At 33.0% G+C, this 23024-nt stretch overlaps 2 protein-coding genes and 1 long non-coding RNA gene across 5 annotated transcripts in view; 1 reads left to right on the top strand and 2 right to left on the bottom strand.

Moving 5' to 3' along the window:
• The window catches only part of LOC147843476 (uncharacterized), a 756120-nt gene that overhangs the window by 157677 nt on the left and 575419 nt on the right, over positions 1 to 23024 (bottom strand). The window lies entirely within an intron of this gene.
• Positions 9407 to 14372, bottom strand: LOC137495877 (uncharacterized). Its single transcript, XM_087257097.1, has 3 exons — positions 12332 to 14372; positions 10207 to 10371; positions 9407 to 10087 (listed from the first exon to the last, which is right to left on the bottom strand). The coding sequence occupies exons 1-3, from the start codon at positions 12519 to 12521 to the stop codon at positions 9447 to 9449; spliced, it is 996 nt and encodes a 331-aa protein (XP_087113223.1). The 5' UTR covers positions 12522 to 14372; the 3' UTR covers positions 9407 to 9446.
• Positions 14757 to 23024, top strand: part of ppp1r12c (protein phosphatase 1, regulatory subunit 12C) — a 30169-nt gene continuing 21901 nt past the window's right edge. The window contains exons 1-6 of one of the 3 annotated variants that reach the window (XM_087255954.1): positions 14757 to 14928; positions 15036 to 15211; positions 15761 to 15917; positions 16192 to 16322; positions 20396 to 20514; positions 20722 to 20881. In XM_087255954.1, coding sequence (XP_087112080.1) covers positions 15045 to 15211; positions 15761 to 15917; positions 16192 to 16322; positions 20396 to 20514; positions 20722 to 20881 — 734 coding nt within the window. In that variant the 5' untranslated portion in view covers positions 14757 to 14928; positions 15036 to 15044. 3 annotated transcript variants of the gene reach the window in all.

The following is a 23024-nucleotide window of genomic DNA, read 5'->3' as shown; positions in this document are numbered from 1 at the left end:
CTAGCGTCTGTCGCTAGAGAACCTTTTAGGGTTTAGAAGAGTGAGGTTTATCTGCACAGCACTTTACTAGCTGGCCTCTGTTAATCTGGCAATGTGTTTTTTTTTTTTTTTCAAATATTGCACCAATAAGTTCAGTATGAAACAAAAGTAAATTCACTCACTCACTTTTCTTCGGCTTAGTTTGCGGGAGAAACTGGAGCACCCAAAGGAAACCCACACACGGGGCCAACATGCAAACTCCACACAGAATGGTCTCCTGGTCTAGCTGGGACTAGCAGCAGTGACCTTCTAGCTGTGAGGCAACTGTGCTGCCCCAGACATTAAGTTTGTCCCTGTTCAAACTACGTATTTAAAATGAGCCGAAACAACACAATTCTTGATTTTTTTTTTTTTTTTGGTGGACAACTTAATTGTTTTATGTTCAGTCCTCTTATTTATTTGTAAAATTAATTTAACTTAATAGATTTGTGTTAGGACGAAATGAAGGAATTAGAACCCAGCATTTTTTATAGTCTACATATAAAAATACAAAAAGTACATTTTGATTGTTGACTTTAAACAATGAAAGTTTCAAGCATTTTGAAATATGGATATAGCAAAGTAAAATATAAAGATGGTGCATAAATGTATGCTGTGAAAATGGTACTTAGTTATCTCTCTCTAATTCACAGTTTATTCTTCTTGAAGTAAAAAGAATTATTGCTGTGACCTTGAACAGCTAAGGTTCAAAGTGCTGAGAAATATAACCCCTGTGAAAAAACTAAACAAAAGCCAAATCTAAACACTACTTGAATTATTAATGATACTGGTAGAAACCGCTGCAGTCTAGAGACAAAAATATCCACGAAACATAATCTCTGATGCAACAAAAGACGGTGTACTTTATATTTGTGTATATTACAATATGTAAAAACCTTTCTATATCTTACAACCTCATACTTATCTTACAATCTCAAATCCCCGTTCCTGTCTCCTTAAATAAAGGGTTCTTTAACTAAGCAAGGAAAGGAAATGGAGCTATTTTTACCTTATTGACTGCTGCAATGAATAGCAATGCTCGTAAATGCTTCTCAGAAGCTGCTGGAAATTTTCAAGGTGGCTTACATCAGTAGGAATGACCTTCACCTTCAAATTTGTTAGAGCAAACATGTTTTAATTGTTTATAGTACTGATTTATATATGTGTTATGTGCAGAATATGAAAGAAATGTTATTAATGCATTAATCTTTTCTTTACATATTTGATGTCACAATAGCTAGTGACAAAACAACAAACAGCCTTAAAGGAATATAATTTCTTTATAAAAATATATAAATAAGTCTTTATTTACTCAGCCTTCACCAAACCAAGTTTAAATATAGTTTAGCATTTTTAAATAAGTTTTTATTTTGATACTATTTTAAACTTGCTGTACTTTGTAGTTTAGTTTATTTTGTGAAAACATTTCTGTTTAGTTTTAATATATTTAGTTTCAGTTTTGGTAATTCTAGTTCAGCAAATTAACTGAACACATACAGTTTTAACCAGCCTAATCTCACAAGAAAATTTAATTATTTTACGTTTTGTCAGTTAAGTGGCTAATTGAGTGGCTAATACGAATTCGTAGTTCATTCAAACGAAAATGTCAATTAAAAAAAAAGGAGTGGCACCAAACTCCACCCCTAAATTGTTCGAATGAGACTGTATGAGTTCATACAAATTAGCCACTAAATCAAAAAATTAAGAATTGGCAGGAGATTGTGTTGGTTTAAACGTGCAAAATCTAAAACATTTACACTTGTGCAAACCCAAGTAATAAAAAGTAAAAAATAAAAATTGTTTGAACAAACACAGAATCCAAAGCCATACAAATGCAAAGAATAAAAGTAAAAATAATTAAGAAAGAAGGTATTTTGGTGTAACCTTTTGGCAATCCAAGAAAAGTTAGAACAGGTTTTCTGGAAAAGACATTTTTGTATATAATCATGCACTTAACTGATGCATTTGGCTGTAAAAGTGCCACCTACAAGTGTTTCTCAACAGCAGCAGGTCCGATTTCGCACCACAGAATGAGTACTTTTAAATTCTGAAAATCATAATTATAATTTTTTTTTAATTTATTTTATTTTTAATTTTTAATTCTCAGTAACTGTTGTCAGTTTTACTTTTTATTATTTTCATTTATTGTGGATTTTTTATTTTATTGTCAGTTTAAGAAAATGATTTTTATAACCAATAGTTTTCATTTTTGTTACCTACAATAACCTTCTCCAAACCTGTTAAAGATTATTTCCTCTGTTGCACACAAATGAAGATATTTTAGTATTAGTATTTTTTCTTTTGCTGTTGATATTTTTCAAAATATCTTTTTTTGTGAACGACAGAAAATAGAAATCCAAACACATTTGAAACATTTACATTTTTGGGTAAACAATCCCTTTAATGGTTTGGTTGATGAACCCTTAAAACACTGCAAAACTAAACAGTGAAATTAATGATGTAAATATAAAATAATAGTAAATTTAATTTAAATAGTAACAAAATTCCTTCATAGATACTTTTTTTTCCAAACCTGTTTGACACAAAAGTAGATACTGAAGAAAGCTGAAACCTGTAACATTGACTTCCATAGTATGAGTTTTGTGATTAGCACTGTTGCCTCACAGCAAGAACGTCACTGGTTCTTACCAAGCCAGCCAGCGTTTCTGTGCAGAGTTTACACATTCTTCCTGTGCTCACGTGGGCTTCCCCTAAGTTTCCCAGTTTCCTCCTATTGTCCAAAAACATGCGACTTAAGTTAATTGACTAACCCAAATCAGCCCCATAGACAATCACTTAGTAAGTAGTAAGTAAGTAATCTCTTGGGAGCAAATCACTATCTGTTCATTAGCTACTACAGTAGCAAACGGGAGGGAGCCCCGGCCTCAAGGACCTTATGAGCTCAGGGCTCTCTCCCGGGACAGCATGCCAAACAAGCTTTATAATAAATCATCAGCTAAGTGTGAATCTTGAAAACATAAGAATGTTTGTTTGTTGTCATTTAAGGACATGCAGTAAGTTTAAAAAAGTTTAAAAATTGTCATGATAAGATATTTTAGAACATTTATTTTTTATTTAAATTTACTCAACTTATTTAGAAGGAAAAACAAGATTATTATGCTTACCCCATTAGCAGATTATTTAGCTTGTTATAAAGAAAAAATCACTGAAATGTGACATATTATTTCCTAAAAAAAGACAATATTTTTGTGTGTCTAAAAATGCTTATTGATGTAATATTTTCAGATTCAGATTAGAAACTCAACTAAATTAATTTTAGTAATAAAAGCATTTTTTGCATGGCAGCGGTCTATGGAGATGATCCCAGACTAACAGTTGAAGTCAGAATTATTAGCCCCCCTGAATTATTAGCTATCCTGTTTATTTTTCCCCAATTTCTGTTTAATAAAGAGAATATTGTCAATACATTTCTAAGCATAACAGTTTGGATAATTCATCTCTAATAACTGATTTATTTTATCTTTGGTATGATGACAGTAAATATAATGTCAGAAACCTGTAATCATTGACTTTCAAAGTAGGAAAAACAAACACATTTTTCGAAACAACTTATTATGTCCAACAGAAAAAAAACTAACTGAAACAGGCTTGTGAGTAGTGAAGGTTGAGTAAATGACAATTTTCAGTTTTACACCATCACTTTATTTAATGAAAATATGAATAACATGCTCTCTCTCTCTCTCTCTATTTTTTTTTTTTTAGCTCTTTAAAGATGTGTATCGCTGCTCCTAAAAAGTTTGATGCATATTCAAGTCCCATCTGAAATTGTCTCTTATATTTTCATTTTATCAGGCTCCTATTAGCAAGATAACTTTTTGTCACTTTTATGACAAAGCATATGTTGTTTTAATAGCCTTTATAGCTGAAAAAAAAAGAATTTTAGGAAAAAAAATACATATATATATATATATATATATATATATATATATATATTGCATCTGAACTCTTCAGTTCTAAATGCAACAATACAGACTGGTTCACCTGGTAATCTGAATACCAAAAATGCTATACTGTAGTGAGCTATCAAATATGCGGATGACCCTGTCATAATTGATTTTACAAACTTAGAAAGCTTCTAAATTGGATAAGTTCTCTGAGTGGTGCAGGGTGAATTACCAGAAACTGAATTCCTCAAAGGAAGGAGATGCTTATTGATTTCCATAGGGAAAGATCTTCCATCTACCATCAAGGCATCGGATTTCAGCAGTCAGCTCATAAAGATCGTGCAAGAATAGAAATATCTGGGAATCACCATCGATCAATGACATTTGAACTAAAGAGTGAAAAGATTTACCAAATGCCATTAGCGTTTCTAATTCCCTCTGAAACTTTGTGAGGTACTGCCTCATCAATCATTTCTACAAACTTTAGTGTTTCATTGCATCAATTCCCGCCTTTAACATAAGAGTATAACATAACATTTTTTTTTTTTTGACGACTGAGCAACGTTAACATCAGCGCTCACTCTACACTAGATCAGAAGAGTGAGCTTCAAATCGAGGATAACATTTACACAGTGAGTGGTTTCTAAAAGAACTTAAATAGCATAGAAATAGACAATATGTACTGATGTCATCCCGTGGAGCCATATCTAATAATGTGTGAGTGCATTTGTATTGTCCTTTTAGATTTAATATGAAATGAATACCATCTACATAAAAAAGTGAGTGTTTTTATAAATGATGTTTATTTGCAGTTTAAATAAACATGTAAATTATGCTTATGTAATATTATTATTATTATTAGTGTTATTTCTTTTTAGAGCTGTCAAAAAATGCTTAAAAAGAATTAGATTCTGCTTAAATTCTGAGATTATGTATAAACAGCTGTATACTCTGCTTACAAACACTTCTTAAAAAAATATCACTTGAACCTGAACCTTAAACAAAATCATTAATAAAGTTAGCATAGGTTTAAGCTAATCACAAGAGTTGTGTTTACATGAATCTTGTGATTTTACATGACTTAGCAGAACGCATTGCTCATGAGCATTATAAGTGTAGGGTTATTAACTAGCCTAGAGTGCCATCTGCTGTTAAAAACTAGCATAAAGCGCCGTATACTGCTAAAAGCGAGCCTAAAGCGCCATCTGTTGTTAAAAAAAAACTAGCACGGATTCGATTCAAAACTGTCTGAATAGCATAGACTAAGAAAATCTCAAAATTAAACCAGGATTAATTTCTTGTCTAACCTTTATAATTTTTTATTTTCTTTGCAGATTGAGATTATTTACAAAATTCTAAAGAATATATTTAGTGGTCTTTACTAACTTATATCCTATAGTCCATGTACATACCTGCCAACATTTGAAATTACTTGAGTTTTCCGGAAGAAATAACAAAACGGGAGGGTGATGGTAGATGGGTCTGAAATACGAGAGACTCCTGGGAAAAACGGTAGTGTTGGCTGGGTTTCATTGCAGGGAAAAAACATATAGCCTATATACTCAGTTATCATCCTCTCACTAGTTTATGTGCTGTTTACCATTTTGGAAAAAAAAAGAAAGAAAAAATCTAAAAAAAAATTCTGAAAAAATCTGAAATCTGAAAAAAAAAGTAAATCTAAACAAATGACCAAATTCTGAGTTTTAGTGTCTTTTGATCATGATGCAGGGGGCAGGATACTTGAGACTGTAAAGCTGATAATATAATTGGACTAAACTGATGAAATCTGCTGATCTGTATTGGTCATATCATGTTTTTTAAATATCTTTTAATGGATTTTAATTTGGAATCGTTTTGGGTCATACTGACATACAGACTACTATGAGGCAAATAAATAAGTAGTTCAGTCATGCAGGTTTGCACTTTTCAACATCAGAAAAAACAGGCCCTTCTAAACAGACCATGCTGCACAACTTTTAGTCCGAGATCTTGTCATTTCAAGACTGGATTACTGCAGTGCTCCTCTAGCTGGACTCCTGCTAGAATATTAATAATATTAATTCTGAGTGTGCCTCCCACAGGTGAGTGAGCTTAACAAACCACCTGTAGAAAACACACTCTCATTTCTCTGAAACTTTCAGTGTATAAGTGCAGTAGTCCATAGTGCATAATGTGTCATTTTGTAAAGCAGCTAATGTGTGGTCATTAGTGCATACACCTTTAAATAAAAGGTGGATAATAATTTAGAAAATATATTAACACAAAAATTACATTTAAATAAATAAATAAAAATGCTCAAATTGCGGGGAATTATAAAATAATACATTTTTTATTTATTTTACACTTACACAATTATCACTTATACACTGAGTTAGTGCCGTCACAATTTGTTTTTAGTCACACATTTCTTAACTGATGGACATTCAAACTGCTTTACAGTCTAAATTTACTGGTTGCCAGATTAGTGAAATAAACTACTAAATCAAACTACCAAGTACCTGATGACAACCAGGACAATTTACCATATGGAGGGGGCAATAGCTTACTTTAGAGAATTTCACGTGCAAAATCCAAGATAAATTAAGCAATCCAACATTAGCATCTGATAGTTTCTCCCCTTCAGCAAGTGAGCAAAGTTGAGTTGAGTGCATGGAGTGTTCCATTAAGAATGTTCAAATATTTACATTTCCAGTGTTTATACTACAAAATGACAGAGAATAGTGCAGATTATGCAATTGGAGACACACCTCTAAGCTCCAAAGTTCCAAATGGAAAAGTATTTATTGAACTAAAAATGGACTGATAAAATATGTTTTTTTGTCACACTTTATGGTAAGGTTCCATTAGTTTATGTTCGTTAATGCTACTAAGATCAAGCAACCAGGGATGGACTTAGTAATTTGGGGGCCCTAAGCAATTCCAGGTATGGGGCCCCAGCATTGAAAGTCAAAACACTCTCTTTCTTTACAGATATTTTTCTCTCTATAGATTCAGTTTTTTTTTTTTTTTTGTAAATAAGCTGCATGTTAAAAATATTGTAATTACTAATGTAAAACTAAATACAATAAATTCACACACAAAAAAAAAAACAAGCTCACAAACTATTTACTGTTAATTAGCCATACTTGTGATTTGTGATTAGATTTTAATATTTGCATGTCCAGTACGGAGTGAACATTCCACTATGGGGGCCCATGGTTTAGAAAAGAAGTAATAATATTAAGATCTTGGTTGTAGACAGATTTGACAACATTCATTAATTCATTCATTCATTTATTCATTCATTCATTTTCTTTCCGGCTTAGTCCCTTTATTAATCAGAGATCACCACAGCGGAATGAACCGCCAACTTATCCAGCATATGTTTTACACAGCGGATGCCTTTTCCAGCTGCAACCCATCACTGGGAAACATACACACTCATTCACACTTATACACTACGGATAATTTAGCTTACTCTATTCACCACACAACTTTGGACTTGTGGGGAAAACCGAAGCACCCGGAGGAAACTCACAGGGAGAACATGCAAACTCCACACAGAAATGCCAACTTACCCAACCAAGACTTGAACCAGCTACCTTCTTGCTGTGAGGTGACATATGATATAGCAAAATTATAAAATAGCTTTAGGATTATTAATATAGGCTTCTTAGCATTGGCCAAGGCCCCCTATTTTCCTGAGGCCCTAAGCGGTTGCTTACCTTGCTTATTGGCCCCTGCAAGCAATGAATAATACATTTATTACTGGATTTATTTATTTTGTTAATTAGCGATTAATGCAGTTGTTTATTAGTCCTTGTTATTGTCAGTAGGCCTATTGTTCATTCTTAATGATGTTAGTAAACGTTAAGGAACGCATAAGGTAAACGTATAAGGAAGTTTGCTATTATTTATTATTACTACACTTATAGAGATGGTTTTGCCCTGCATTACAGGCAGACCAAACCAAACTAATAAGCGAGGTAAGCAGCCACTTAGGGCCCCAAAGAAATAGAGGGCCCTGGCCAATGCCAAAAAGCCTATATTAATAATCCTAAAGCTATTTTAGAATTTTTCTATCAAGTGTTGTAAAATCTGTCTATAAACATTAAGATTTTAACATTATTACTTCTTTTCTAAACTGGGTGCCCCATGAATAGTTGAACGTTCCTTTCATACCACACATGCAAATATTAAAATCTAATCACAAATTTGCTGACTAGACATCTTCCTCAAAGAATAGTTCAGCCAAAAGCTAACTTCCAAATTCATGAAATAATGTATGTCAACTGGACTTAGAACAGGGTTTTGACAAGGCCAATCTATTTTTTATTATTTTTATTTTTTTATTATTTATTTTATTATTATTCAAGGAAAACAAAATGCAAAACTACATAGCCCTGTGTTAAAAATTATTTGCCCCTAAACCTAATAACTGGTTGGCAATCAAGTGTTTTCAACAACTGCAATGAGTCTATTACAACGCTGTGGAGGAATTTTGGCCTGCTCATCTTTGCAGAATTGTTTTAATTCAAACATTGGAGCGTTTTCAAGCATGAACTGCCATTTTAAGGTAATGTATCTCAATTGGATTCAGGTCAGGACTTTGTCTAGACCACTCCAAAGTCTTTTTGCATGTTTGTCACAGTTTAATGTCATTAAACAAATTTAATTATAAGTCAAAGATAACACAATTAAACACATTATGCCAATTTGAAATGAAGATTTTTATTACTAAGGGAAAACAAAATACAAAAGTAGATAGGCCTGTGTAAAAAATGATTTGCCCCTAAACCTAATATCTGGTTTGGAATTGCAATCAAGTGCTTTCAATAACTGCAATGAGTCTGTTACAACGCTGTAGAGGGATTTTGACCCACTCTTCTTTGCAGAATTGTTAAAATTCAGCCACATCAGAGAATTTTCAAGCATGAACTGCCTTTTTAAGGTAATGCATCTAAATTGGATTCAGGTCAGGACTTTGACTAGGCCACGCCAAAGTCTTCATGCTTTGGATCATTGTCCTGCTGCAGAACCCACACAAGACTATGTAGTTTTGAATTTTGCTTTCCCTAAATATTAAAAGCCTTCATATAAAGACTGCATAATTTGATGGATGTGTTATATTCTGTTATATTTGACTAATGTTTAAATTTGTTTGATTATCTGAAAAATAAAAGAAATCAGAGAGGGGCAAAACACTTTTCACACCACTATATGTGTGTGTGTGTGTGTGTGTGTGTGTGTGTCTGTGTGTGTCTGTATGCAGCTACGTCTTAAGATGACAGAGTGCATAGGGCCCTGACAATTTAGGGGCCCAGCGACAGGTTGCATTTTTTCTTTTTTTTGTTTCTTCTCATCCTCCTCATTTTACTTCTCCTCATCATAATTCTTCTGCTCGTCCTGCTGCTTATTAATTTTTTATGTTTTATTTTTTTACAACAGTTTATTTTAAAACAGAAATTTAAACAGATAAACAAAACAGAGACAATTTTAGAAAATCATTTTAGTGCATTTTTTATTGTTTTTCTCCTTCCTCCATCATCTTCTCAGCCTCCTCTTAATTTTCCTCATGGTCATCCTTTTGCTCATCCTACTGCTGATTTTCTTCTTTCTGTTTCTCTTCTTCATCTCCTCCTCCTTTATCTCCACTTTCAAATCCATCATCTCAATGTCCTCCTCCTCATTCTCCTCACTTTCCTTTTCCTCTTTCATCCTGCTCCTTTCCTTCTCCTCTTTCCTCCTCCTCCTTTGCTCCTTCTTCTTCTCTTTCATCCTTCTCCTTCTCATTTTCCTTTCTTCCTTCTTTTCATCCTCCTTCTCAATCTTGTCCATCACCTTCTCAATCATTGTCTCGTTTATTTTCTCCTCTTTTATCTTTCTCCCTTTCCTTCCATCTTCCTCTTTAATCTTTTCCTCCTCCTTCTCCATCATTGTCTCTTCCATCTTCTTCTCCTCTTTATTCCTTCTCCTCCTCTTTCTCTTTTTCTTGTCTTTCACCTCCTCCTCCAAAATCCTGTCCTCCTTCTCCTTCTCATGTTCTCCGCAGGATAAATCAATGTGCGTCAGTAGGATTTCAGTTTTACTGCCATACATCTCGTCCTCCACACAGTGTTCTTCTTGAATGATGGGAGAATACATTTCCAGACATTTCTCACCCTTGGAGCGGCACAGAAGGTCATCTGTTAGAAGAGCAATTAAGTGGTTAAACATTTTACACAGTCACTGTTGCACTGTGTGAAGAATACATTTTATTAATACCATTACAGACTGATATGTTGATGTAAATATGTTTATTTACCATCAATGCCTTTGTCTGGTGAGTTTGGGAGCTCTTTCTGCTCTTTCTCTTTATCCTCCATCTTCTCTTTATTTGGGGTGAGGCTGGAGATTTTTAGGTGTGTCCTGCACGCTTTGAGGAACGATGCTAGCCGGCTTTTTTTCTTCCTCTTCTCTTTCACCTCATCTGTTAAAAGAAAAACAATTGTAGTTGACACTTTTCCAGAGTAATTTCAAAGGAAATATAGAAAAAATATATACATTCAAAGACGATTTCTTAGATTTACAAAAAGTTATATGGGTTGAATTTAAACCAACAAATTAAGTTGTTATTTTTGTTTTATTACATTATTTACATTATTATTGTTTTAATTTGTTTGTTTGAATTCAACACATATAAATTGTTTGCAACAATTCTGCGGACATCATTTTTTTTACATTTACATTTACATTTAGTCATTTAGCAGACGCTTTTATCCAAAGCCACTTACAAATGAGGACAAGGAAGCAATTTACACAACTATAAGAGCAACAATGAATAAGTGCTATAGGCAAGTTTCAGGTCTGTAAAGTCTAAGAAGGAAAGTATTAGTAGTATTAGTATTTTTTTATTTATTTATTTATTTATTTTTTGTTGGGTACAGTTAGTGTGATATCCAGAGAGGCAATTTTTCAGTGTCCTACTTTAATAAAGACTGGATTCTAAATCAGTATTTGGAAAGCTGAAAATGAGTTACAAGATTAATTTATTGAATTGTTTTTTTTAGATGCATATACCTGAATACGTAATGGTAATATAATAATATGTAATAGTAATATAATAATATGTAATAGTAATATAGTCATATGTAATAGTAATATAATAATATGTAATAGTAATATACTAATATGTAATAGTAATATAGTCATATGTAATAGTAATATACTAATATGTAATAGTAAATAAATAATGTTCAAGCGTGAGGAGGAGTGAGACTCATCTGGTACAGGAACCAGCACCATTTCAGCGACATGTGGATAACAAACAACAAATGAACATGCAAATACAATTATAACTTTTAAATATTAATCTTATATACAGTATATAGTTTCAAATTAATTACGTTTCTTCTTCCTGCTATAGTTTGAGTCAATACTATATCTAATAGACATAAATTTGTGCCCTTTGTGTTGCACAAGGCTTAATTTCTCAACAAAAGGAAAAACCAAATAAATATTTCATTTATTTATTTTATATATTACAAAAATTATTTAATGGAACAAATTTGTAATAATAATTTAAAATCTGACAATATTTAAGATAAATAAATCAATTCAACTGTAAACATTATTTTGAAATTGTAATTTTATTTAAAAAATTTTGAAAATGATTTAGAATTTTTACAGATGACTTGATTTATTTATCTTAAATGTTTTTTTTTTATTTTTATTAAAAGTTAATTTTCTAAATATATAAAATAAACAAGGTGCTAATTACAAAAACAGAGTCTTTTGCAATAACCAGGATGTTTTTCTAAACACTTTGGTACTGGTTTTGTTGTATAACTTCATATGGTTGAATTGATTAATTCATTATTACTATTATTATTTTTATTATTATTAACTGAGAAATTAAGCCTTGTGCAACATAAAAGGCACATATAACTATCTGACATAGTTTTGACTCAAACTATAACAGGATCAAATAATGTAATTGATTTGAAAGCGAATGTCTAATGAATATTGAATCTCAAACTAACTTTACTGCGTTGTATGACCTTTACCTAACTTTACCGCATTGTATGACCTTTATTCATCCAAACAAGCAAAGTAGTTTACATTTTTTCATGCACAAATGTGTTCTTTGAGCTTGGTTACAGCTGAATGACTGAAGACATATGAAGTATTTTGTGCAGTTTTTGGTTATTTTTCTGGCCCTTAAACGTCTCGTGACGTCTATGGTGAATGAAGGACCTCTCAAATTTAATCTAATTAATTTGTGTCCACAAGATTAACGAAGGTCTCAGGGGATTGGAACTACATGAGGGTGAGTAATAATTAACCGAATTGTAATTTTTGGCTGAACTAATCCTCTAACTGGACAGAACGGGGTTTAAATTATTTTAAACAACGGAAACTCATTTACAATGTAGGCCTATTCAGCTTACCATTGCAGTTTTCAGGTGTTTGATTGAGATGCACATTTTTCTGGCCAGCTCTGAGGAAACGGGGCAGTTTGAAGAAACTCTTTTTCCTCTGCTTCTCCGCCATTGTTTCCTCCATCCTTGATTTGTCTTCCTCCAGTTGGACACTCATTGTTGAAGGTGTGTTACTAGGAATTTTATGGTCAACAATCATAGTGGTGACAATCTCGGTCTTACACCGTGGATTGCCAAAAAACTTTGAGGTATGTAGCCACAACTTGAAAAGCCGTGAATAGTTGAAGATCTTCACTAGGAAAGCTGCGAATTTATGTCAGTACCAACCAAAGACACAGCCACAACCTCTACAAGCCACTAATGCAAACCCACTGAGGTTCACAGTTTTGCACATCCAGCTCAGAACGCATTCTAAATTGTGATTCTAAACAATCTACTGTAACTATGGTAACAGGACACTTCTCTGAAATGTTTTCTTTTAAAGAGAAATGACTGAGGATGAATTAAAAGTACTTTAAAACTAATCTAAGCTGGATAAATTCCTTTATAAGCAAACAAAGCTGTATTATTTCTGAGTTTTAAATAATAATTAATGAGAAATTGATATATTTGATGGCAAAGGACTCAATAAGAAAAGGTTTTGTGAAACTCAAACAACAAAACTCACTTCACAAATACATTTTAAATAGCATATTAAAAAAATACTTAATTGCAATACTATTGTAGGCTACTACACTGTCAAAAATAAAGGTACGAGAGCTAAAAACTACACATTTGGACCTAAATGGTCCCTATTAATACATAAAGTGTACATATTAAGTATAAAAGTGTACCTCTTAAAATGTTTAGGTACAAATAAAAGCTTTTGAGGTATCATTTTGGACCCTTTTAGTACAAATGTGCATCTTTTGAAGAGGTACCACCCTAGTGACCACTGTTGTACCTTTATTTTCTGCATACTGCACATTATAAGAGGCGGACTTAACCAATAAGTAATGTAAGCAACTGGATAGGGACCCAGCCAATGCCAAGAAGCCTATATTAATAATCCTAAAGCTATTTTACAATTTGTCTATCATATGTTGTCATATCGGCGACGTGTTGGCGCAGTAAATAGTGCTGTTGCATTATATTAATGATGATATTATTTATTTAACTGCTATTAAAATATATTAATAATTAATCCTCTCTTTAGTTTCAGGCCAGTGGCCAAGGGGAGTTCTGGTGGTTCGAAAGACCAAAAGATGCATTATTATATTTATTATTATTATTATGTTTGAATTTTTCTTATTATTCAAATGGCCAAATTCTGACTAAGGAAAGTTGAATGTATTGGCCAGTTTGTTATTTGCCTGTAGGCTTCAGTGTTTAATTTAAACAAGTTTTAACAGATTTCTAAATAAAAAATAATGATAGAAGATAATCAAACTGTATTTTAAAAATAAGTATCTTTTCAAATTTTTATTCAAAATTTTTATTATTTATAAAACTGTTAATATAAGACAGTTAAAATGCACCTTTGTAAATAAACAATTAAAACAGTAAATAGTATGGTAAACAATATGACAGAATAGTTTTTTGGATACATCAAAAAGTGTGGTTATGATAACTAAATGACAAAATAATCCAGCAAAATTAGTTCTTAAAATGTCACTAAAATTAAATATTTATACCTCATAGTTAAATAAAAATGAAGGCAAATAACTGCAAAAAAATAAAAATAATAATAACCTCCCTTTCAATAAGCTGGCTGCTGGCCTAGTGTAATATGTAAAAAATGTGTATTAACTGATAAAGAGAGAGTGAGAGTTTAATGAAGACTTCTGATTATTTTAGCCATATAGTGCAAATATGTCTCCTATATTATGTCCATAGGACTGGATATTATTGTTTTCAGCATGTCTAGGTTAATTTTGACAGCACGATTTTTTTTTAAAAAGTGGATTAAATTATTGAGGGGACATTTCAATAGCTGGTGGATATTGGTGGGCACGCGTCCCCTCCATCCACCCTAAATCTATGCCCATGTGTGGAAAAACAGAACTTACCTGATTCAAAAGTGCAATAACCACAACATAAAGGTGTTTTGGGAAGTATTCCATAAGGATTTATTGGTTTTAACATGCCACCAAAAAAGGCAAAGCATTGCCACTAGAGGCCCACAGAACTCATAGTTTCTATTAAAATCAATGCAATATCTATCATAACCAATAACAAAACCATCAGAAATTCTGTTATTTATTCAGCAGGAGGTCACTGCCCCATACCTATCACCTACCTAACAACAGCATATACAGAAAAAAAATTATTTAAATGGAAGATATTTAAGCACGACATACTAGTGATATGATATATATTTTTTAAAAATCCCCCATTTTTACAGAAGCCCCGGAAGCTGGCCTGGGCTCTACGGTGCCCTCTGCAGCCTGGAGGTGGAATTGTAGCTTTGATCTCTGACCTAAAGCCTCAAACGTCATGGCAATTACATAAAATCTCGGTTTGGTTCTTGAATTTACTGGTCGTCGAAATCTCCGATCGCCAGGTATTTTTTGGTAGGACAGAAGTAAAGCGTTAACGACTGCTTGGATGTTTTTTGCTTACTTCCTGTGAGTGTGATGAGGAAGTGTAAACAGCTCGCATGGAGGGCGTGTCTCTCTTATATGTTCCTGAATCTGTGATCATGGGAATTTCTCTTTAAAACATGTGTCTTTAGTGCTAGATTATGGGGGACGCGGCGGTAGCGAAGCGGCGGGAGCAGCTGACGCGGTGGTCGGGCTCCAGTACGGACAAAGAGCCGGCGGTGCCGCGGAGTCGCTGGAGAGGAGAGACGAGCACCAGAGCTCCTGATGGAGGCAGACCAGACACCAATGAGCGGCAGAAAAAAAACAGGTTTGGAGATTCATCACCTACACCAAAACAAAGAGAACGTTTACAACTAATTAGCCTCATTATAGTTCCTCGATGTAAACAAGGATTCTGGAGGATTTCTAAATAAAACAGTCCCCGTGTTTCTGAGCTTAACGCTTTAATTAAGATACCCAGATTTAGTTAGCTATTTCTGGTGTCAAGGACCATCTGTCATGCATTGGATTACAATCTGCTACAACGCCTTTGCCTATTAGTTCATTTTTTAGAGACCCAAAGAATCTATTATTATTCTACATGAAGCCTCATAAAGGCTGAAGCTAATGTTTTTGCAGTTGTGAAAACTGAATTACAGCATTTTTTGAGAAGGGTTTTGATTTTAATTCACATTATGCCAGTTGATTTGTGACCACAGGGCTAGTGTAAGCCTTTGGTCATATATTCATATCTTGTTTTTGATGTATTATTACATGTAAGAGTTAGTAAAGGTGTAGTAGCTGTTACTGCAAATGTTTTGAGGTGACACAATGATGCCCAATGCCGTTTCCAGAAAGTCTGTCTCTCTTCTCGCAGGTGGCGGGTAACATTTGAGAAAACTGCAGAGTTCCTAGCAGTGTGTGCTAGTGGCGACACGGAGGAGGCCAAAGCGATGCTGAGAGAAGTATTATTAAATGGAGAGGATGATGTGGTGAACTGTGCCAATGCAGATGGAATAACAGCTTTACACCAGGTAAGAACTGCATTTTATGCATTTAAAAAAAGATGTGTTTTAGAATTTAATTGATAATTTGTCTGACGGCTCAGACTGCAGTGCTTTTTTGCAACAATGGTTTCTGGACATTTTTTATTTGATTTTGCAGGGTCTCTTTTAAATGTAACAGTTAAAACATTTTAATTGCAAGTTGTTGTGTTTTGCATGTAATCGATCATGCTGGTGTTTTACATTTTGCTTATTTCTGTAAAATCTCAAACTACACACGATTATTTTATTTTTCTCCTCCCAGGCCTGTATTGATGGCAGTATGGAGATGGTAGATTTTCTTCTGTCTCATGGTGCCAATGTCAACCAAGTGGACAGTGAGGGTTGGACTCCCCTTCATGTGGCTGCGTCCTGTGGAAACCTGGAGATAGCAGAGTATGTTATGGATGACTTTTTATATGTATATTTTTAGTAGGGCTGGGCAAAATGGCAAAAATCTTATATCCTGATTTTGATATCCGCTTGTTAAGTCGTGATGTATCGTTGACGTCTGGAATACTGTTTCCGGGTCCAAGCCACTACTCATTTGAATTGAGAGAATATTTGTTTATGACCCCTTTTTAGTCCTATCACACATTAAAGTCAATTTTATATGGAATCATAGTGTACACAACAGTCTCTGGACTTGCTGCATCACAAACACCAATATTTTAACAAATAATGAAAAATGAATCACATTGTGGCCATCAGATATTAGGCAATATATATTTTGCGATTATGATTTTCGAAACGAATTCATGGCTTTGTAAACATTTATTATGACTTTTTGTTGAGTCTCCCCATACAGTTTGATGGAGCGCTTGGACCCGGAAGCCGCTTTGCGTGCCATTACACTTAACAAGCGGATCGACCCATTTCTGTAAATTTGGTCAATTATTTGTTTATACAGTCTAACTTAAACCGTCCTAAAATGTCTTAAATTGCAAAACAAAATTTTAAGGTGTTAGAAAGTCTTACACAAATATTGTGTTGTCAGTTTTAATTAATCTCAAACAGGTTATTAATTTTCCTATGTCCATTTAAAACCATTCAGACTGACACCCATCAGCAGTCCATCTCAATAGACCTTATAACAAAAGTACATTTTTTAACTCTACTTACCAACATGGTTTACATGTCATGCTTATAATAATATTTGTTTAAAAGTTCTCCATGTATGTTTAGAGTATATGTCTGAAATTTCATTCACGATTGGCCTAAAAAGTCTTAAATTTGACTTGATGAAGAAAACCTCTTATATATTGGGATTACTGAAAATGTACTCATTTATATGTCATCATGTGTCTCACTTAATTTAGAACTTCAGGGCAAATGTTTGATTTAAAAATAAATATTTATAGAATAAAAATTAGTAGAATAGAATGTTTTTCCCAGTGATGGGTTGTGGCTGGAAGGGCATCTGCTGCGTAAAACATATGCTGAATAAGGCTGTCCATTCTGCTGTGGCGACCCCAGGTTAATAAAGGGACAAAGCCAAAAAGAAAGTGAATGAATAATACATATTTCAACAACACAATTAAAGGTGTAACGTTTATTTATTTATTTTTTTTAGCAAAATAAAATGCAAAATGTAATTGTAATTACAATGTAATTTCAAAATTAGCTTTCTCACGGTTTTGTTATTTATGTTTCTGTCGTCTTCTCTATAATTAATGTATATTAAGAAAAAGTACTACCCTAAACAATGTATTAAACAGAAGTACTACCCTAAATGTATATGAATATATTAATATGTAAATAGACTATATAATTTTGTCCATTCAACAAATATTGTCTTATTGCACAGCTGTTTAGATTATTATGGGGTTTAACTTACGATTTTCTAATGTTTTAAATGTACAATTATGCATTTGCTAGATGCTGTTATACAAGACATTTTTTATTGTATTGAAGGTACACATTTGACCAGTTATAGCTTTAGCGTGGTGTCAAACCCACAACCTTGGTGTTGTTAACACCATTCTCATTCATTCATTCATTTATTCATTCATTCATTCATTCATTCATTCATTCATTTTCTTGTTGGCTTAGTCCCTTTATTAATCCGGGGTTGCCACAGCGGAATGACCACCAGCACGTTTTTTTACGCAGTGGATGCCCTTCCAGCCACTCCATATATCACTTCAGTCATGTCTGTGTGTGAACACTCACACACACACACACACACACACACACACACACACACACACACACACACACACACACACACACACACACACACACACACACACACACTCATACACTACGGACAATTTAGCCTACTCAATTCACCTGAACCGCAAGTCTTTGGACTGAGGGGGAAACCGGAGCACCCGGAGGAAACCCACGCGAACGCAGGGAGAACATGCAAACTCCACACAGAAATGCCAACTGAGCCGAGGCCCAGCGACCTTCTTGCTGTGTGGCGACAGCACTACCTACTGCGCCACTACCTCGCCCTAACACTTAGTATTCTCAATTAATTGCAACTAGTATTAAGATTTGCGGTTGATCTGTCTGAAATGCCTTTCTTGAGTCTACAGAAATATATATATATATATATATATATATATATATATATATATAAATAAATAAATATATATATATATATATATATATATATATATATATATATATATATATATATAGAGAGAGAGAGAGAGAGAGAGAGAGAGAGAGAGAGAGAGAGAGAGAGAGAGAGAGAGAGAGAGAGAGAGAGATTTTTTTTCTTGATAGTCTACAGAACAAAATATTATACAATAAGTTGCCTAATTACCTGCCTAGTTACCCTAATTAACCTCGTTAAGCCTTTAAATGTCTCTTTAAGATGTACAAAAGTGTCTTGAAAAATATCTAGTCAAATGTTATTTACTGTCATTATGGCAAAGATAAAATAAATCAGTTATTAGAAATGAGTTATTCAAACTACTGTGTTTAGAAAAAGTGTTGAAAAAATCTTCTCTCCATAAAACAGAAATTAAGGAAAAAATAAACAAGCAGTCTAATAATTCAGGGGGCTTTTTTAAAGCTTTACTGTCAATAAAATAAAATAAAATAAAAATACACAGTTCTATGAGTAAAGAGTCAATGAACATGTTTCAAAAGCACAACTGAACCTTTGCACATTGTGTACAGTTATTATTAATTATGTCAGAAATGCATCTTGTAAATCTCAGAATATATAAAATAAGTTAAAATGAGATATATTAACTTAAAGTAAATAAGCCCGGAACTTTATAATTAAGCAATATATACATGCCAAAAGTCCCTTAAAATCCATTTAAATTAGGAAGCAATAATAATTATTATGGGACTGAGGTGAAAAGAAAATGAATGAATGAATGAATGAATGAATGATATTTATTAATGGGAGGCTGTTGACATCCAGCTCCCCTCGCTGGATATAACTGGATAGTTTTAAAGTCAAACAATACTCTAATTTAAGTCTAATTTAAACCTATTACTAAACATAACTTAATTCATTAGACCCACAAAGTGGAGCTGGATTAAGCCAAACACTATCCATTCCACCCAGAGAGGCAGAGTTGAATGTTTTTTGGCTTCATTGAACACTGTTTGAAAAGACAAGGCTCAAATTTATGTTGTCATCAGATGAGGACTTCAAAATATAGGCGGTACCCACCCACATCCTTTGAACACAAGAGGTCACTCTGTTACCATTTTTCTAGTGAAGGCAGCAGGGTAGTCATACATTAGAACAGATATTGCAGTAAGTGTGTGTTCTACACAAAGGCTTTAAGCCCCTCTGGCCTAAGAGAACATGGGGGTGGTTTGAGGGGGAGTCCAATAATAGAGTGTGCATTGGTCAACCTCAGTCAGCTGGGGTCTCATTTATAAATGTGTATAACTGCCTATTGTTTGTCATTTACTAAAATTAAGAAAATAACTTTCTTAAAAAACTGTAAATTGTGATTAGAAGGTGTGTAAAGATAATTTCCCACTGAAAAGAAATGTTCTCAGCTGAGATGTATACACACTGTTATGATTTTGGTATTACTTAACTGAAACGTGTGATTGTTATACAGCTCAAAGCTGGCGAACTAAAGTAAAAACAGCAATGCATCCAATACTTTCATTCACTTTCACATCTCTTGCATCTCTTGAATATTGATCTCTTTGATATGTTTAATTTTTTGATCATGGTGGTATTTTTGCCTAACGCTCCTATTAGTTTCCTGCCTTGATTCTTATTTTACACAAAGATAATTTATAAGAGAAAGAACTATTTGCTACTGTTGAAAATTGTGAGCAGATGTTTCATGTCATAGATGTAATTACACTTTGACAATTTTAGTTTTTTAAACAAACACAGTTTATTTGGGGCATTTTTTAAAACCTTTTAACATCTATCAGTTCTATCCCAGCTACTATTACCGTTAAAAATTATATATATATATTCAGTTGAAGTCAAAATAAAAGTTTATTTATTTATTTATTTATCCCATCAGATTTCTGCTCCAGCATGGGGCATCACTCTGCTCAGTGAACTGTGATGGTGACGTACCCCTGGACATCGCAAAAGATGAAGACACGCAGATGCTGCTGCAGAAGCACATATTAAAGCAAGGTTAGACAACATTCTTCAGCATACCTTCTTTTATGCTTCACACAAGAAATGCATATAGGTTTAGAGCAGAGATGTGTGGTCAGGGGAGACAGTGCCTCACCTTTCTCTCATTCTCATTCATTTTCATTAAATCAATTTAATTAAATCCTTCATATTTTTCATGTTATGCAGAAGTACACGAACCCTTATAACTCTATTTCTCATCAGGCATGGATTTGGAAGCAGCAAAGCGGGCAGAAGAGGAATGGATCATGCATGATGCTCGGCACTGGCTCACAGATGGACTTCCTGCTAACTTATGCCAACCCCGAACTGGTGCAACTCCCTTACATGTAGCTGCAGCAAAAGGATATTTGGAAGCCATTAAGTAAGTGTGAATGCAAATAAAAAGTGTTTTCTTTTAGGTTAAATCATATAAAATATAATATATTGTTGAGTCTCAAACTTTAGGGAGCCTTATACCATTTTCACCCAGTTGGTTAACAGCCTTTGCTTGTGCAGTGTGTTCTGCCTGATCACAGAGTAGCCATTGTTTTCTCTTGTCTCTGTGCAAAGTGGAGGAAGAGTAGTGGCTTGTGGAGATGTTCTTCCAGCATCATTTTCCTTACATTACATGTTTTGCAGACCAGAAGTCACATAAGCTTCCTCTATACTTCATGATATTTGATTAAAAAAATTAACTTATATATTGGTATATACAAAAACAAAACTTATTAATCAATGGGCACTCTTAAGGGATTTCAAGAAGACTTGAAAGTAGGCCTGTCACGATTTCTATTTTTGGTAGTACGATATATAGCAACAAAATGCATTTCAATAAAATATATTAATGTAATTTAAAAAACCATTTTACACTCTTCTAAAGAACACATGGTATTTTATTCTCAAGAATATTTCATTTAATTATAATCATTTAAACAATTTTATAATAAGGCATTGGAATCAGAATGTGAAAACGGAAATCTTAAACAAATAACTAATAATAATAAATGTCAGCATAAATGTTGAAGGTAAAAAGAACTAGAAAAAATGTAACAGATCTATTTTCAGTCATCAGGCACCCATATAAAAATATACTATAGTAATTTATAGTACATACTATAGTGTTCTTTTTAACCATACTGACACTGACACCTCCAATAGGTGTGCAATCAGCTTAAATGTGGTTAACAGTTTTTTATGTATGGGTGATATCTATTCCATCACCAAAAATTATTGAGGACATGTACACATGATAAGTAAGTATATTGAATACTGTGACAGTCCTACTTGAAAGGATTTTAAAATGTATAGAAACAGTGAAAAACTATATGTATTGCTTTCAAACTTTTGCTTCATTTTATCATAGAACAAGGATTGTACGGTCATGGTCTTAAAAAGACTGGGTGTACAGTTTGAGCAATTTAGTCATTTTAAAAAATAATAGTCCAAGTAAAAAAAAAAAAACTTACTAAATAACAAATAAAGTGTATTAAAAAGGTCATGAATAAAAAAAAATTTAATTTATCCTTTAAAATGTAAGAGGTCATTGCACAAAAACAATATCCTTTAAGTTTCAGAACTGAAGGTGTCTTTCTTTTTGAAATAATAACATTTAATGACATCACACCCAAAAAACAAACGGCAGGTTCTAGAATGTGCTCATCTATGATGGTAACACTGCTTTCTCTAATGAATATCAACACCTAATTACAGTTGAAGTCAGAATTAGTAACCCACCTTTCTAATTAGTTTTGCTTTTTTAAATATTTCTCAAATTATGTTTAACAGAGAGTAAATTTTCATAGTATGTCTGATAATATTTTTTCTTCTGGAGAAAGTCTTATTTGTTTTAATTTGTCTAGAATAAAAGCGTTTTTTTTTTTTGTTACATTTTAAGGTCAAAATTATTAGCCCCTTTAAGCTATATTTTTTTCCATAGTCTACAGAATAAACCATTATTATACAATAATTTGCCTAATAACCCTTAACCTGCCTAGTTGAACTAATTGAACTAGTTAAGCCTTTAAATGTCACTTTAAGCTATATAGAAGTGTCTTAAAAATATCTAGTCAAATATTATTTACTGTCATCATGGCAAAGATAAAATACGTTAGTTATTAGAAATTAGTTATTAAAACTATAATGTTTAGAAATGTGTTGAAAAAATAAATTATCTCCGTTAAACAGAAATTGGGAAAAAAAATTAGCAGGGGCTAATAATTTTGACTTCTGAAATGAGAGTTTGAGCAATAAACAATGTGTTTAAGATCGCAAAATATTGTGCAGTGCCTTGTGGAAGAACAGTCACTGCTAAACATTTCTTTTGAAAAGCATACACACATGGAAATGACAGACAGCTTTGAAATACATTTTAAATGTATTGTTTTTTTAAAGCAAGACATTTAACATTTTTTGTTGGCATTAACATTTTATATTATTAGTTATGACGAGCTTACAAGATGCTATAGGATTGATTATACATTTATTTATTTCTGAAGATGACTATTAGATAATCATTAGAATGTTTA

The sequence above is a fragment of the Danio rerio genome, chromosome 6 (genome assembly GCF_052040795.2).
Source record: "Danio rerio strain M-AB ecotype USA chromosome 6, GRCz13ab, whole genome shotgun sequence".
In the NCBI taxonomy this organism is placed as follows: domain Eukaryota; kingdom Metazoa; phylum Chordata; class Actinopteri; order Cypriniformes; family Danionidae; genus Danio; species Danio rerio.
The sequence above is the reverse complement of the archived record's forward strand: the minus strand, read 5'-3'. Positions and strand labels throughout refer to the sequence as shown.

Coding starts and splice junctions, on each gene's coding strand:
- LOC137495877 (XM_087257097.1), bottom strand. CDS start 12,521: ATGATTGTTGACCATAAAATTCCTAGTAACACACCTTCAACAATGAGT. Junction 10,372..12,331: donor AACACCTGAAAACTGCAATG/GTAAGCTGAATA, acceptor TTCTTTTAACAG/ATGAGGTGAAAGAGAAGAGG. Junction 10,088..10,206: donor ACCAGACAAAGGCATTGATG/GTAAATAAACAT, acceptor CTCTTCTAACAG/ATGACCTTCTGTGCCGCTCC.